Source organism: Marmota monax, unplaced genomic scaffold (assembly GCF_021218885.2).
Source record: "Marmota monax isolate L192 unplaced genomic scaffold, Marmota_monax_Labrador192_F-V1.1 WCK01_AAM20220418_F8-fsc00333, whole genome shotgun sequence".
In the NCBI taxonomy this organism is placed as follows: Eukaryota; Metazoa; Chordata; class Mammalia; order Rodentia; family Sciuridae; genus Marmota; species Marmota monax.
This window is the reverse complement of record NW_026694397.1, coordinates 581,994-599,907: the sequence shown is the minus strand read 5'-3', so window position 1 is coordinate 599,907 and position 17,914 is coordinate 581,994. Positions and strand designations below refer to the sequence as shown.

General features: G+C 40.5%; 1 protein-coding gene across 4 annotated transcripts in view; it reads left to right on the top strand.

Moving 5' to 3' along the window:
- Map7d3 (MAP7 domain containing 3) overlaps positions 1–14,669 on the top strand; it is a 32,394-nt gene extending 17,725 nt beyond the window's left edge. The window contains exons 8-18 of one of the 4 annotated variants that reach the window (XM_046468133.1): positions 997–1,571; positions 2,149–2,285; positions 2,555–2,757; positions 4,537–4,672; positions 6,304–6,442; positions 7,622–7,726; positions 8,826–8,879; positions 10,062–10,164; positions 11,226–11,424; positions 12,505–12,776; positions 13,342–14,669. In XM_046468133.1, coding sequence (XP_046324089.1) covers positions 997–1,571; positions 2,149–2,285; positions 2,555–2,757; positions 4,537–4,672; positions 6,304–6,442; positions 7,622–7,726; positions 8,826–8,879; positions 10,062–10,164; positions 11,226–11,424; positions 12,505–12,776; positions 13,342–13,349 — 1,931 coding nt within the window. In that variant the 3' untranslated portion in view covers positions 13,350–14,669. Of the gene's footprint in view, positions 1–996; positions 1,572–2,148; positions 2,286–2,554; positions 2,758–4,536; positions 4,673–6,303; positions 6,443–7,621; positions 7,727–8,825; positions 8,880–10,061; positions 10,165–11,225; positions 11,425–12,504 lie in introns of all 4 variants that reach the window. The other 3 variants (XM_046468134.2, XM_046468131.1, XM_046468132.1) reach the window with 3 other exon arrangements.
- Positions 14,670–17,914: the final 3,245 nt, after the last annotated feature.

Here is a 17,914-nt window from a genome sequence, read left to right as displayed (position 1 = left end):
TTTTAAACAATAGTTTAGTTAGCAACAATGTGAATACATTTTTACATATTTATCTAGTTTTTTTTTCCAGGGCTAAGGACTGAACTCAGGGCCTTGCTGTGCTAGGCAAGTGCTCTGCCACTGAGCTAAATCCCCAACCCCTTTATCTAGGTTTTTTATCTTTATTTTTTTACTAAGGATAAATCCAGAGGTGGAATTGCTAAAACAAAGAGTATATACTACTTAAATGGCTTTTGATACATATTACCAAATTGCTCCTCAGGAAGCATATACAAATCTACAATCCCACCAGCAATGTATGAGGTTGCCTGGTTGCAAATATTGGAATTACCATTTTCTTCCATGCAAGCTGACATGGAATATTAGCATTTTGCTCCTTCCCTAGGCAAAAAAAAAAAAAAAAATATTTGGTTTGCTGAAGCTGGAAGAGACCTTTGAGATCTAGCCCACTCCGAGTAAGTCTTAGTACAGTTTTTAATATGGCTGAGAAAATGCTTTTCTTAATTCCCTTCTGCAACAATCAACTATGAAGTATCTTATGTAACCACCTGTAATGGTTAAAATCTAGTCCTGGTGAAGATGTTCATATTACTTTTTAAAGGTGTTGAAGACCTTGCAATTTTCATGAAAATAATTCTGAAGTGCAGTGCAGTTAAAATATAAATGGCAGGTCTGGGGCTGTAGCCCCGTGGTATAGCCTTAACTGCCATGTGTGAGACACTGAGTTCAGTCCTCAGCACCATGTAAAAATATAAATAAATAAAACAAAGGTATAAAAAACAGAAATGGCAAACATCAACTTTGGAAAAACATCTTATTTTCATCTGTAATAAAGACCATTGCTTTCACAGTGACTGTTGTTGGCGAATACTTCCTGTGATGTGTGTAATCTCTGTGATTTCCTAATAAACAGTTGTCTCTTTTCTCTGTTCCTGTTCTTATACTGTCTTATCAAATTTCTGACTTTAGGGTATTTTACTCTCCATCCTCATTCAGTTATAGGTGTCACCAATCACTTCCTCCAGTATGTACATATGCCCTTGCGTAGCCACAGTAGTGACGAATTGAAGAGTTCCATCATGTTCAGTAAGCCAATAGTGAAGACGCCTCTTCAGACAAAATTAGAAATGGCTCCCCTGGAGAAAGTAGTAACACCCTTCAAGGTAAATGTGGAAGCTACTCCCAAGGCGAAAATGGAAGTGCCCTCTGAGGTGAGAATGGATGCCTTGTTGAACATGGAAGCCTCCCCCATGGAGAACATGGAATTGTCCCCTGTGGCGAGCACAGAAACATCCCCCTTGGTTAGTGTGGAAGTGTCCCCTGTGGTGAGCATGGATGCCTCCTCTGAGGTGAGCCTAGATACATCCCCTGAGGGGAGCATGGACTCATCCCCTAAGGTGAACATGAAAGCTCCCTGTAAGGCAAACATGGAAGTATCCCAGAGTGTGGAAACACTTCCTGAGGCAAATGTGGAGGTGCCTCTTGAAGGGGAAGTGGAAGCATCACCCAAGGAGAGCTTGGAATCATCCCCTAAGATGGTGGCAGAAGTGTCCTACAAGGCATCCCCCAAGGTGAGCATGAAATTATCTTCCAGGTAAAAGTGAGAGACTCTTCAGAAGTTTGTCATGTTTTATTGACAAGATTCCTATTAAAATGTGTGTATTTCATTGTATAGAACATAATAGGTTGGGTTTTACAACAAAATTATCACTATTATAGTGTTGCGCAATAAAATTAACAAAATAATTCACTAAGTAATTTAAAATCTCTGATGTTTGTTACTCTAGTGTAATATTTCCCCCAAACTGTGGAATATTACTTTTGGTTGAAGGGAGAAAGTGTAACATTCCTCTGAACTGTTTCTGAACTCTGAAGAAAAGATTTTTAAGAAGTCTTCCAAACCCTTAATTAAGACTTAGAAATGGAAATAGGTTTTGAAAAAAAGATTTCTCATAAATTAGTTATTTCTGTGATCCATTTGAATTGTGTAATATAATTGTTAGTCTAGAAGAAAATGTGTCTGAACCTGATTTCAAGCACTAAAGGAAATTTGTGGATTTAAGGAACTATAATTGTACTTTATTCAGAATGTTTTTCTTTTAGAAAGCTAGCTGCAATAAAATACTTACTAATATCCTACTGCATTAGCCTGTTCAGAAACCAGAAATGGACAGACAGACCTCCAACCCTGTTATCAAGAAGCATCCATCCTCAAACATACTATCTAATATGCAGTCACCATCTCCTGCCAGCGGGTGTCATCCACCCTCTCCCGTAAATACTATGTAAGTAAGTAGCCTACTTGCAACCATTCTGGTAGGTGTTAATTTCATGTCAGGACAAATTTCATGTCAGTGTTTGATGATGAAATATGATTGTATGTGCAGTAACACAAATGTGAAGAAAAAAAACTTTTAAAATGGATTTAGCTTTGTCTATTATAAAAATTCCCAGATCATAATCTTATGATCATTATCTCATAGTGTTGAGACTTTATATTTTATCAAATTGTATACTAAAAATTAACTAACACACATTTGTTACTTTTTCTCAGCAGGCACATTCAAAAGAACCGCCCACCATCACCTTCACCAGTCTTGTCAAAACAATCAGTACATGCTCCTCTGCCCTGTAAAATCATACCTGTTCAACGTACCCTATTTGTGCCAGATGGTATTGTCAAAAAGAAAAGAGAAACGGTTTCTAAATCCCCAAACAAATGTGAGCCTGTGAGCCAAAAACAGATGATCTCTGAGGGTAAGTTCTCTCATTAAGAAGTGTATTTTAAGACAGGTGTGGTGGCACATTCCTCTGATCCCAGCTACTCGGAAGGTTGAGGCAGGAGGATCACAAGTTTGAGGCCAATTGGGACAAGTTGGTGAGGCCCTAAGCAACATAACAAGACACTGTCTCAAATGAAAACTAAAAGGGCTGGAGATTGTAGCTCAGTGGTAAAGCACCCATGGGCTCATTCCCCGGTATAAAAAAAAAAAAATTAAGAAGTTCATTTTAACAACACATAAAATCCTGAGGTACTTTGGGAGTGGTCAATATCATTTTATTCCCCAATGGAAAGAACTTTAGGGAATGATCTTTCTTTTAGATATTAAGAGAATTTAACTAAATCACTGGTTCTCCTGGAATGTAGCTTCTCTGCTTACTTGTCATTGCCAAAGCTTCGTATTCACCCCACCTCTTTGTTTTGGAAAGTTCATTTTGAAACTACTGCTAAAAGCACAGGGTGGATGAGAGGGTTGATCTAGGAGATCCCTGTAGGCTCTCCCAGCTCTGATGTTAGATGATTGCTGGAGAGAGCACATCTAGCCATTCCTGGATGAGCAGGTTTCCATTAGGAGATGTAGGTCAGGTTCCATATATAGGTCAGACCATGTGGTGTGCCTTAGTTTGTATTGTATGCAGGTTCCTGAAAATTGCCACATGGCTGTTTTGCCTGCCACACACATTTTTACACCTACAGACATTACTTAATTTTAAATACATTAGGGAGTTTTGCTTTTTAAAGGAATTTCACAGTAAATTCTTTGTAACAGAAATAATCTTTTTATTGCATATTGTTCATTCTTGATATGTCTTAAAATTTTCCTTTTCACATGTGATTTGTTTTAAGTAAAGCAATGAGTTACACAGACTAAAATATGATAATAGGCCTCCACATCTTCACCTTACTTTACTGATAGTCTTGGTTTCTTTGGTTATCATCTATAGTTAGACACTTTATTAATAACCAGATACACACACTGTTATCAGAGTTTAACTGGAAAGTAATGAAAATGTGCCACAGATCTCCAGATGTATGCCTAATGTATTTTTTGGTTAATCAGGTATTTAAGATTTATACTCTTCATTTGGACCAGGCTAAACCTTGACTTTCCCTATAATCAGTATATCTTAATCTTTTCCTATACAGTAATTTGATCGAGTTATCTCCAAATAGCTAAAACAAGGCCAGATGTGGTGGTGCAAGCCTGTAATGCCAGCAGCTCGGGAGGCTGAGGCAGGAGGATCCTGAGTTCAAAGCCAACCTCAGCAAAAGCTAGGTGCTAAGCAACTCAGTGAAACCCTGTCTCTCTTTTTTTATTGTGGTGCTGGGGATTAGAACCTAGGGCCTTGTGCATGCAGGGCAAGCACTCTACCAACTGAGCTATATCCCCAGCCCAAGACCCTGTCTTTAAATAAAATATAAAATAGGGCTGGGCATGTGGCTCAGTGGTCGAGTGCTCCTGAGTTCAATGCCTGGTACCCACCCACCCCCCCAAAAAAATATAGCTAAAACAAAGTAGAAGTATAGTATTGCATTTTGGAAAAAGTATTTATTTAAAAGAAAATGCTAATTCTCTTGTCAGGGAACAGTTGAGGCTTTGAACAAATCACCTATAGTTTGCTTATGGTTTATAAATTTGGATCTATGCACACATTGTTCATTTTTTAATGTTTTGGGTTATATTGTACTTATTTATTAGACTGAGAGACAATAAGTTCACTAAACTAACTATTTTACATTTTCATTTAAATTAGAGTCTGGTAATAAAATTGCACCAGGAACCATGAGTGCTGAGGAAGCCACGAAAATTTTGGCAGAGAAACGCCGTCTTGCTCGTGAACAAAAAGACAAAAAAGAAGAAGAGAGACTCCAGAAAGAAATGGAACCAAGGTCAGCACAAAATCATCATCCTTTCTATACTAGTCTAGGCTGGGGCCCCAATTTTGAAATATTACCCACAAGTTATAATTTCTCAAAAATTGAATTTTTCTTCAGCAAGGATCAAAATTTCCTTGTTACCTTTTAACCAAGTGAGTGGTTGAACATAGAGGACCTCTCTGTCCCTTTTAATCTCCATATATTGTGTGCCATTAGGTTGTGCTACTGTATAAAAAGACCAAACTCATGCCCAGAGTTCCCATCTCTAAGCACAGTAGCACTTGAGTGATCACATGACATTTATATTTGTATTTTCTGGTGTCAGGCCCTTTAAGACTTGTAACTTCAGTATTTGTAAACCTGGAAATTATTCATACTCTTGTTTCACTTTGGGTACTTTCCAAAGACCTTTGTGATACCTGAATCTCATCTGGCCAGTGAGTCACTGCTTGTAGGATGTCTTGTGGGCAGCAAACCTCATATACAGCTATATGCCTCAGAACTTGAAAAGAAAGGTTCCTTGCTCTTCCATTTATGGACCCATTTTAAGTTGAGCCCTGTAATGTAAACCTCTGTCCACTGCCTGCAAGGAATACCTACAGCACTGGCTTTATTTTCTTTGCAATATAATTTTACATGTTCTGTGCAATATAATTTCACACTTTCCATAAACTTTATATGGGCTCAGAGAAAGAGGAGAAAGGGGATATTGTGAATACTAACAAATTATAAGTGGAAGAATATTATCACCTAATGTAAACATGGCTAATTTAGCATTTGAAAGCGCTGGATACTGGGGCACCACTAGACCATCCTCTACATTACCCAGGTGAGATTGGGTGTAAGCATGTGTAAATAAGGACTTTGGGGAGTGCCGCAGTCTGGCTGGGCACAAAATCACGAGCCACTACACAGCTTGTAGATTCAAACAGCAACTCTTTATTCCCGAACTCACACCAGCCGTCTACAATCACGTTCTGGGGAAATCCATGTTCTCTGCCCAAATCCACCCCCACTGGGCTTCTGTCTCCCAAAAAATACTGTCTGAATCCCGTGAGAACTCAAGGGGAACTCAGGCAGCAGGATACACCCTGTTCCCAGCAGGAATAACCTTAAACCTGGAACCACCCTAAACCTGGATTATCCTAAACCGGGAACACCCTAAACCCGGATCCGCCCTGGTCCTTGAGCAAGGTCACCTTAGATGCAATGTCACTGCAAAATGTCCTATTTCCACGAGTCCTTCCACTAAGCAACATAGGGTACGCTGGCAAGGAAATTGTCATACCTACTTGGCTAATGGCTCCCAGCAGGGGAGGATCTCTAAAACAGTTCAGGAGTAATTCTTTTCTGTTTTGCAGGTGTGCATGTGTATGCACAGTTTTTAAGATTCAAAGTAGTCCAGTACTTGAGAGAAGTCCTTTTCTACTCACAGGCTAGTTCCCCCACTTTTTTAAAAAAAGGGTGAAATTGTGTAAATTTTGTGTAGTAACAACACAGTAAATGTAGTGAATATGGTGCAAATGTAAACTGTATTAGTGTGGGAGCAATTTCATTATAAAAGGTTGCATACTACTGCAAGCTGTATATGGTAGCAACTAAGATAAATACTAAGAATTATTTGAATACTCTTGTTTTCCTAGGAAAGTGGCAGATGTGATAGAGAAGGTGGACAAAGGCCAAGCAGAAGAGCTCTCAAAATGTGAAGATGGGCAAGAACAAGAAAACGAGATTAAAAAGAACAAAGGATGTCAGCATCAAGACCAGGAAGTACTACTACAGGTTTACTGGCTTAACATTTTAGCAGCAATTAAGAACCAGCTAATAAAATTTAGTTGAAACTCACAGCAGGGCTGGGAATGTGGCTCAGTGGTAGGGTACTTGCGTAGCATGTATGAGACTCTGGGTTCCATCCCCAACACCACCAAAAAAAAAAAAAAAGGCAGCAATCTTTGTTTCTTATTTTTGGTACCAGGGATTGAACACAGCGATGCTTAACCACTGAGCCACATCCCCAGCCCAACAGTGAGACCCTGTTACTTAGAGCCTTGCCATTGCTGAGGCTGGCTTTGAACTCACGATCCTCCTGCCTCAGCCTCCTGAGCCGCCAGGATGATAGGCTTGCTTCACCATGCCCAGCTGACATCTGTCTGTAAGGAGATGTAGCATTCCCTGTGGCACTTTAACATTACAGTTTCACTATAACCCATTACCACTGCAGGTCATCTTCAGCCATCCTTGGCAAAGTCCCCAAGTTTCTCAAGGGCAGCTAAAAAAAAGCAGAAAACAGTATATTATAGATTAGTAGTCCTTTAGTTTAAAATCCAAACTGCTTGCTCAGATTAGATATCCCAGGTTGGTTTTCCCCAATTTTGCTTTCTGTGGTAACACTAATGGCATTCACAGCTGCACCCAACACCTCCCACACCAGGCAAAGTTCAAAATCAGATTCACCAGTAAGAATATATCACCCTTCTAAATTCAAGCCACTAGGAAACTAAATTCCTGAACTGAGCTCAGACTATACTCAGTTTGAATTATTACCATAGTCTAATTTCTAGTCCCAATTTTAGTGTGTGATTCATCAAATTTGGTAACATGTAAATTCCATAAATGATTGTGTGTGCTTGCATTTCTCTAGAAGGAACCTTTGTGGATTCTCTCAGTGACACTGGGAGAAATATGACTTTTCACTCTTGTTGCTATGTTAATGGATAGCTCCATAGTCACCTACCTAGTTTTAAAGTAAGATGATGTGATGTTCATAATGATACTCTTGACATCCTGAGCCTTCCAGATAACATTTCACCTAGTTCTGTGTATTCTAACTAATGGTTTGAAAACTGATAATCCATGACTGGTCATAGATAGGAGTGCTCAGTCAAGAGATTACAACAGTTGACTTTTTAAATGTGCTATCATATATTGAAATTAAATGATATTTTTACACACTTTTTCTAGAAAGGGGATGCCAAAATAAAAGCTCAGGAAGAAGCTGATAAACGCAAGAAGGAGCAGGAGAGAATTATGTTACAAAATTTACAAGAAAGATTAGAGAGAAAAAAGGTAAGTGTTTTCTGTTTTGGGGTGTTTGATTGTGTTAAACACAATTGGGTGGCATTTTTGAAAATCACAAGTCAGGTGTGTGTTAACATCTGGCTTTTTTCCCACTATACTCTCCTCTTCCTTATCCAAGGAGCTGGTTTATATATAGAAGGTTTTTCCTCTTCATTACCACTTCCTCAAGAACCCTTGGTAATGATTACAGCATTGCCACAATATAGCAAACCTGTGGGAACACAGCTCCTTTGAACAGAATGACTAGTCATGGTACGGGTTGTCAAAAGTTAGAGTTTCTTCTAAACTGGCTAGCATTTGCAGTAACTATCATGGGAAGAAGTGCAGACATCTTTGAGAGGCCAAGGTGCAGGCCATTTGTAAGGGTGAGCCACATGTTATGCAACTCACATGGCTCATCTGGGAGCCCCAACCTGGGCTGAGGTGTGCAGGACCTCCCTGTCCATAAATCATGAGGCACCCTGAGTTGGCCAGGGAGTCACAGTTCTCCTCACCTTATGCATGGTAGAGAATTCTTTTTTGTTAAGATAGATACAATATTTTGTTTATTTTTATGTGGTGCTGAGGATTGAACCCAGTGCCTCAAATGTGCTGAGCTATAACCCAGCCCCGTGCATGGTAGGGAATTCTTAACCCTCCCTAAAATATACCTCTTGTCAGCCGCCTGTCTATTTTTAGTAACGAGATCTGTTGACAGTGCCATGACTGAGGTGCATTATCTTCATTTACCCTCAGGAAAGGTCCGTGAAGACTAAAATCCTACTAAAAACTCCAATTTGTCTGCAATAAAATATGCTTACTCTAATTAATGTCTGTGTGAAAATAGAAGTAAGAAATTGTCATTTGGGTATCTATGTTGTAATAAAAAGTACAACTGTCACCATTCATGGCATATTATAGCTGAAACCAGTTCAGAAGAACAGGGAGGCCAGCTGTCCTGCCATGTCTTTTGTGGGTGAAATCTATGGTTTTGGAGCATACATTGTGTGCCATTGTCCGCCTGTGTAAAATGGAGATAATCAACTGCTTCAGGACCACTGGTTTTTAATCTCTTTTCATGTTTGACTTTTTGTTTTCCTTTTAATAGAGAATTGAGGAAATAATGAAGCGGACAAGAAAGACAGATGTGAACATCACAAAGGTAGTCTCCATTCTACTGCCAGCAGTATATAAGAATTCCTCTTAAAAAAATAAAAATCATTGAACACCTATATTTAAAAAAAAAGAAAGAATGCCTCTTACTTCCCATCCTTGCCAACTTTTGCCTTTTTGCTGATCTTATGGCCATGGTATAAAGTATCAAGTTTACATTTCCCTGATCATTACAGAGGTTGAACATGTTTTCCTGTCTTTAATTAGCTTATGTTTTCTCTCATGTGAAATGCTTTATAGGTCTTTTTACCTAAACCTTTTGGTTGTTTTGTCTTTTTCTTGCTCTTTAAATCTCCTAGATATTGCTGCTTTTTTGGTTGTGTGTTGTAGATATCCTCACCCTCCAAATGGTTTGGCTTTTCTAATTGTCATCTTCTGCTAGGTAGAAGCTCCTAATGTCATTGCTGTTGAATTTATCAATACTTTCTGATGACTAATGAGGTCAAGTGCTTTTTGATATGCTTCCTGACCATTTTGAGATTCCCTTTGTTGACATGTCTTTTCAAGTCATTTGCCCATTTTCCTATTTTGTCACTTGCCTTTGTAGGAGTTTTTGCCTACCCCAGTGAGGAGTCCTTTAGATATATGTACTGCAGGGAGCTTCTCCCACACTGGTTTGCCTCACATAATATTAGTTTAGTGGACCAGATGTTCTTCAATTTAGCAAACTCCAGTTTTTCTCCCCTTTATGGTGGAAAGTTTCTGTGTCTGTTGCATCATTATTTGCTTCCCCCAACAGTGTGTCTTTTGATTGAGCACATGCCTTTTTCCTAGATTCTGTGCTGCTCTTTATATCCTGTGTTACAGAACTTATATTTTGCCTTTTTACAATTGTTCAGTTATAGTCGTTTATACTATGAAGCCACCCTGTCTTTGGTAAAATTCTAATAAGCAGAGATGATGAATACCAGTTCAAGGCTGTAGTGTCTGTTCTTGCTCAGGGAAATCTTTAATTCTTGAGGGTCTTTCTCTAGCTGAAAGACACAACAAGGGCAACCTGCCCCTGTCCCCATTCTTTGGACCACTTAATGTTGTTAGAATTTTTTTTTACTGTGTAGTTGAAGTATTGAAAGTTAGCCATCAATCCAGTCTTGATATCTAAATTCTCTTAAATTCTAAGCCAGAATGATTGAATATTAGATATAATATTGATTTTCTTTTTTGACCATAGGCCTCAGAAATATCTGGCAGTAATACATCTGAAGAGGATGAAGCTGATGATGAGGATGAGACAGAAAGTGATGAGGACTCCCTTGATACAATGTTCTCATCAGGTTTGTTTGTGCCTAATGTTCTGTTAGTTGCCATGTAGGAGCTGGACTGCCTTGGTTTATATTTAAGGGCTCCTTCACATCTGAGCTTTGTGGCCTTGGGCAAGTCATTTAACCTCTCTGTGCCCAGCTTTACCATCTGCAAGAGGGAGAGATAATGTCTCTTTACCAGGGTTGGGCATGAGATTTCAGTGAGATAAATCTGAGTAATACTAAGAATAGCAGCTAACTGTCAATAAATATTTGCCACTGCTTCTAAATTTTACACTTTATGCTATTAGATTGTAGGTGGTAGCTCTTTCTCAGTAGAATATGAGGACTGTTGACATAGCTTAGAGCCTCAGAAGGCAGCTGTGATTAACTCTAGGTGGGATTCGACTTTCTAACTTATAAGGAAAAATTGAAATTGTGTCATGATGCTCATACCCTCTTGAAATATATTGGTGACTCCCTCCAAGTAGGAAATACTTCATAGTAATGGGCATTTGAGAAAACACTATTGATCCATATTTATCCTGAAAGCAGACATTGAACAGGTAAGCAAGGTATTCTCAAGGTACTGAAAAGCCTTGGGGAGATAGACACCTGAACAGAGAGTGGTTACTACCACACAAGGACTGGGTTCAAAGAAGTCAGGTGAGAGTGCAGCCAGTGTATGGCATTAGGACAGAAGCCTTGGGTCAGCTGGAAGGAGGAGAGCCCACAGGAGAGTCCAGCATTTGGGGGCAAGACAAACTCAGGGCCAGCCTGTTCTAGATGAATGCCAGGTGTGAGTAGCAAGAAGTAGCCCTACCCACTGGTCCACCAGTTTTTCAGGGCACAGGACAGGTTCCTTAAAGGTGGCCCCTTTGTGCATGGAGGGCAGGGTGAGTGCAGGTACTGGGCAGCACTGACTGTAGCTCAAGCACCACAAGCAGCTGGGGGTGGTAGGCCTGGCTCCCCAGAGTGTTACCTGCCTGATGCCCTCTGTGTCAGGCACCCGCATCTCCTCAGGATTGCAGCTTTGTCTTTTTCTTGTGTTGTTTGAAACTCCAGTTTTAATTTTGTTCCTTTCTCTTCCCTAGCCAATGGAAATGGCAGAGAGTCACCTAACAAGCCCAAAATGCCTTATAAAAATGCCAAGAAAATGTCTCAGAAACTGATGTTTTTACAAGCCACAACTGGTGAGACCAATAAAGAAAAGAAATCATATTTTAATGGTGATCTGAAACCTTTCAGGCAAAATACCCTGAAAGAGTCTTTGACTCAAGCAAAAGGCTTAAAGTAAGTCACTTTGCATCCTATTTATCTGAATAAACTTGGGGGGATTATGATTGACCTTCTTAGAATGCCAAGCAACATTATTTCTTGAGCTCTTAGTTTGCACATGCCAAACACTCAACTTTACAGAAATAAGCTAAGCCCCACTATAACCTTGCTTGGTAAGGAGCCTCCTCCTGATTAGACAACCAAACTGAGGTGCAGTGAGCTAAGGGGATTTCTTCAACATCCCACTGCTAAAGGGCAGAGCCCAAACTGCTTTTCTTTACACAATGACTGTTGTTTCATAAAATCAGAGAAGGGGCCATTTATTGAATGCCTGTTGTAAACCAGGCCTTTTACATGGCCTACTTTAATTCTCACAGTACTTGTGAGATTGGTAATAATATCCTCATTTTTTAGATGGGGAACCAAGTTAGAGGTTAGTTTCTTAGAAAGGAACAGTAGTTGGGTGATTACCTGAAAAGATGTTTAAGCTATAAGGGCCTGTGGAAACACAAGGCTACTAAGAGGCTCAGAAACAGTTGAAAAGAGCTCTAGAGTTACAAATCCTGCTCTGGTTCTCTAACTGTGCCATAGTGGACATTTCCCTTGACCAACTTGAAGGAGGGGGACTGGGTTCCTATGTGTTTATCTGCTCCCTAAGTCCTGGTACCTCTGTGGCACTGTAGGGCTTTCAAGAATGCAATTTGAAAAGCAGTGTGTGATCCCCTGTTCCCTTCCAGCCTTTCCATGCTAGGATTCAGGAAGTTCATTAATACCCAAAGCATCGCTTAGAAGTTAACTAAAAAATAATGCTTTTTTCAGGGTACAGACTTGGTTTTGGAACTATCTGGACCTTGTTTTGTTTTGTTTGTACCAGGGATTGAACCCAAGAGCACTTAACCACTGAGCCACATCCCCAGCCCTTTTTTTATATTTTATTTAGAGACATGGTTTTGCGGAGTTGATTAAGGCCTCACTAAGTTGCTGAGGCTGGCTTTGAACTCACAAAGGCGTCAGCCTTTCTAAGCTGCTGGGATTATAGGGGTGTGCCACTGGGCCTAGTACTATCTGGATCTTAACCAAAACATCTCTCTCCAGGTCATCTACCAAAAGATCATCTACACGCACAGCAAAAACTGGAAAAGCAAAGGAACTCAGCACCACCACCCAATCCATCCCGAATGTCAGCACACCTCAGGAGCAGACTTACGGCAAAATTGACAGTAGTAGTCACAACACTGAATCACCAGACACAAACGTCACCCCTGATAGCCACAAACAAAATTTGAAGGATTCTGTGACATCCCACCCAAATCCTCAGATGCCTACAGACCATAAGAAAAAAAGCCAATCTGTGCCTACTATTTCCAGTAAGGCCTCATCCCATCTCTGCTTTGCTCCAAAGGAAGTTGACCTTGAACCCTCTCCTACTTCTAGCAGTAGGGCATTCTTTGGAGGAGAGGAAGAAGATGGTGTTGAGTCTGCAGGAATACTTTAGAAGTCTTCTATTAAGTTAGTTTTGAGAGAGTAGATGGCTTGCTTCTAATTTTTATGTCCTGCATTTCCTGTCAGATACAAAAAACTAAGTTCTTTTCAAGATCCAGATTCCTCAGAGCTCTTGATCCACCAGCAACTTGACAAGAACATAATTTTCCTTTAGGTCAGAGGTCCAGGAAGGTCTTTGGAATTAGTCCCTCATCCTCTGTTTCCAAAACCAAGAGACCCCAAAAGACCATTGTTTCTCTTGAGAAGCTCTAAATCAAGTGAGGCAGTGTGGGCTCCTTTGGGGATCTAGGAAGAGGGGAACATTTTAAGGGCCCCAGTGTGTCAGTCTATGGGGTCCTAGGCCCACCCCAAAAGGAGGCCAGGGACAAATTGCCATGAGACCACCAGCATCTTCTCTACTGGTCTTTCTTTCCTTTTCCCTCTGCTTAGATACATAAACCTCGTACAGCCTAGAAGATTGATCTGTCCTCCACTCTGGATAACTCCCAGGCCTATGCCTCAGAATTCACCTGCTTCATACTTGAACCTGGCAAAGGAAATGACCATTAAAACAAAAAAGAAAGGATACATCCGAAGGTCACCCTGACATCTGTCTTGGAAGGTGTTCATATCATTTTTTTCTCTTGTGAGAGTTCTGAGTTAAAAAGAAATGCTTTGGTTTCCCTTAAAAAAATCATAATTGTCTTTTGTGTGTATCTCCATGTGTGTTGGAGTGTGTATATCCAGGGTGCTTTCATTAGGTGATAACTATTGAGTTTCTAAAAGAACTCTATTAAAGGAACGATGTTCTTTCAGCATGTATTAGAAGTCTTAATGATTCTTGTTTGACAATGACATCAATTTAACTACTAGAAAATTTGATTTTGTGTAGAACTTGATAGAAGATGTGAGGCACTCAGGATTGCTGGCAAAAGCTATCAGATTGTCTCTAATATACAAGTGCCAAAGGCTGCATGATATAGTAAAATTTGAGCATAATATATGCATATTTCAGTTCTTCTATTGTCAGTGCCCGGCATTGATACCCACAAATGCTAGCAGTCTTGGAAAGCATAAACTTGGAGCATTCAGCATCTCTCACACTCCTGTCAGTGTTTCCTTTGAAGTACGTATTGGGGCTTATCTACCAAAAGATGGGTTATATTTGTTGTGTCCATAAAGCAGTACTTGGCCATTGTCTCGGGGTATGTTTAATTCCTCTAAATGTTGAATATTTATCATCTTTTTCTGTTTGTATTCCCTAGTTCTGTCCATCAGTATAGGCTTGGGATATGTAACCAAAATATACTTGCCTTTCTCTAGGCACTGGCTGCAGGTGAGGACAGCAGCAGTGTTATTCTTCAGTTCTCGTGATAGGCACACAGATGTACGTACACATACAGGCTATATGATTCCATAAAACTTGAATGCAGATTCCTTGTCCTCATGGTAATGAGCTTTTAGTGTTGAATCACAAATAGTTTGAAGCAGGCCTGTGTTCCTTTTGGCCACCGGTCTTGAATTAGTCAATGAAGGTAATGATTCTTTCTGATTGCCTGGTTCATTGCTACACAGAGTACTGTACCTTTGTTATAGATTAGGCAGGATGCCTTAGGTTTAAAACTATTTTTATACACTAGCTTTTTTTGTATAAAAGGCAGAGACAATCATCTTAAAATATGAAATGCTATTTTTCTGCACAAATGTCACACGCTGAAACATTGTTACCGTTCCCTGTAACTCTGATCTGTATGAAATAAACTTCACAGATAAAGCAATTTTTGTTTTCATTATAATGGCAAAAAATGTACTGGTACTGGTCATACCAAGTTGTTAATTAAACTATGAACACAAGGAACCAGCAAGGTCAAGAACTAGTAATCAGATCTTCTGCTTTCCCTCTTCATCTAGTTGGTGATTAGACAGAGTTACACTTCTAGGACAGTAAGAACTCTTCTTCCAACTCTTAACTTCTTCCTACAACTCTTAGGATGCTACTTGTTGCCCTTCCTGTGATGGCTTGCACTTATTATCAAGGCCCATTGTTAAAATCTCTTTATTGTAAAAATCATAATCTAACAGTCACCATTTTCTTTTTTCTTTTCTTTCTCTTTGAGATGGGGTCTCCCTCTGTTGCTCAGGCTGGCCTCAAACTCCTGGGGTCAAACAGTCCTCAGCCTCCTGAGTAGCTGGGGCAGCAGGTGCATACCACTACATCCAACGAAAAGTCATTGTTGTAATTGAAGTGTACATTCACAAGGTTGTGTAGGCGTCCCCACTATCTAGTTCCAGAACATTTCAGAAAAGATATCTATTCCCCTGGCCTTTTAAATCTTGAATCCTTGAATTCAGTGCTTGACTCAGAAGAGGAAACCTATCTCTACATTTCTTAATTTCTTTATTCTTTCTTTTGCTCACTTTTTTTGTTTGATTGATTGATGGATTGATTTTTGGTACTGAGGATTGAACCCAGGGAACCAGGGGCACTTACTTAACCACTGAACCACATTCCCAGTATTTTTTTATTTAGAGACAGGGTCTCACTGAGTTGCTTAGGGCCTCACTAAGTTCCTGAGGCTGGCTTTGAACTCAAAATCCTCTTGCCTCAACCTCCGAAACCCTTGGGATTATAGGTTTGTGCCACCACACCTGGTGATACTTGCTTGTTTTTTAAAGTCAGGCAGTTTGTGTGCTATTTTATATGTACATTTTCTTCATTACATTACTGTTAACTGTGAATGATAAAGCAAATATTCTGATATACCCACAGATGTTTAGTTTGAACCTTTTTTGGGGGAGGGGTAACCAGGGATTGAGTTTAGGGGCACTCGACCACTGAGCGACATCCCCAGCCCTATTTGTATTTTATTTAGAGACAGAGTCTCATTAAGTTACTTAGGGCCTTGCTTTTGCTGAGGCTGGCTTTGAACTCATGATCCTCCTGCCTCATCCTCCTGAGCCACTGGGATTACAGGCATGTGCCACATCCGGCTGTTTAATGAACTTGCTTTCCTCCACTAAGTTTTTTGAAAAGGCCAGGTACTTGTTATCCCAGGTATTTGGGGTCTGGCAGTTATGTAGCCATTCCCCACTGGCCTTTCAAGAGCATTCTATGTACATTTGAATCAACACAAGCAGACACATCCCATTCCTGCCAAAGATACCACCTCCATGTATTTATCTGAGGAGTTCTTCACTGCCAAGTCAGGTACCAGGTACTGTTGCTTCATCTGTTGGAACTGCTGAACCAGAGTGTTCTGTTTACCACTCCAAGGTAACAGAATCCCTAGCCTTCTCCCTGCTTATCCCTTCATGTTTCCCTCCCTCTATAGCTTTTAGATGCCCTCTCCCTGAGACACAGATCTCTGGCCACTACCAGGTTTTACAGATGAGCACATTTCTTACATCACTGTTATCATGGGCACTGCATGTAGAATGAAGCTTTACACAGCTTCAGTGCCTAGAAAACCCAGCAGTGCAATATGGGATCCTGTCAGTGCTCCACAGTACCCTGAAGACCTGAATCCTAGCCACAAGGATTTGTGTGTGTGTGACTTTGTGCACACTGCCTCTCCTCTCTGAGCCCTGTTCCTTGTCTATCAAATGAAGGGGGCTCTGGGCCCTTTTGGTTCTATAATTCTGACATTCCTAAATGCCACTCATTCTGGTCGGGGCCAGAACATCAGGAGATATGAAACAGGAGTTACTGCCAAGGAGCCAGAGGTGGAAGGCAAACTGTCCATCACTTAATCTTATCAGGGGTCAATTCCCTGTTGTTACTTTTAGTGCCCCACCCCTGGCCTGGTTTGTTTAAGCAGAACATCTCCCTTCCCAGCAGTCCAGTTAGTGTTTCCAGATGGGTCCTAGCTGCTCCTCTACTTCTCCAATTCTGTGGTATAATGGTGGTCAGCTCTCCATGTACCATATGCCAGCTCTTTAGAGACATCATTTTAAATCCTCACAAAACCCTATGAGGTGTGGTATTCATTTTTACCTACAGAACATTGCCATTTATACAGGTTGGCATTTTTTCCAGGTTGCACAACTAGAAAGAGGAAGAGCTGGTATTTGAATTTAAGTCTCTCCAACTCTGAAGACACCCCCATACTGCTATGGGAGTAAAATTGTCTTTTGGCTTACAAGGTAGGTCAGGGACACCAGAGCAGTGTCTTTGGTGCTGGGGAGAAAATTTTTGCTAACATTGATTACATTTACTGGATGCCAGTCACCCCACTCATTAAGCACTCATAATCATGTCATCTGCATGTGATTTGGCAAAGTAGGAGTCTCATTTTAAAGGTGGAAAACAACAAGCTCAGAGAGGTTAGGGAACTGCCAAAGATCTCATCGCTAAGAGATGGCAGGCAGCCTGGCTCCCGACACCATCCTATTAGCCATAGTTGGCCTGTTTTGAGATTCTGATCCCCTTTGAGGATGAAAATGCTTCTTTATTGACAACGTGGTAAGTAGAAATTTACCCTCATTCCTCCTGAGCCTTACAGTTGTTGCTTTTTCAACACACACAATTGCCTTCTAAAGTATTGAGCATAGTGCATGGTAGTTTCCTTATTGTGATGCATTCCTTTTTATGACAATGCAGTGTCACCATTGATAAACTAGAGGGTGTGGCTTGTCAGGCAAGCTTCTCAACCCATCTGAACCTCCATTTTCTCATCTAGAAAATGGAAACCATGGACCTAGCATGGGCTGGAGGAGCAGATCCAAAATGTATGAGGTATTTGCTTCTGAAGATGTTTAAGTACTAAGTGCTGAGCAATTGCTGAAGGCAGACACTTGATAGGCCTCCATGTCTTAGGTGAAGAAGGTGGTGGGGGCAATCTGTTGGGAATGTGGCCAAGTAGTGGAGTGGCTGTATTAGGAATGTTAGGCAATGTGCCTGTTCCTCAGTAGAACTCAGGCCACTAATTCAGGTTTTGTGGACTGGGGGTGAAGGTAACAGAATGGAGGCAAGAAAAGAATGATTGAGGTGCTGGGAGCAATCTAGGACAGATTTGGAGGGGAA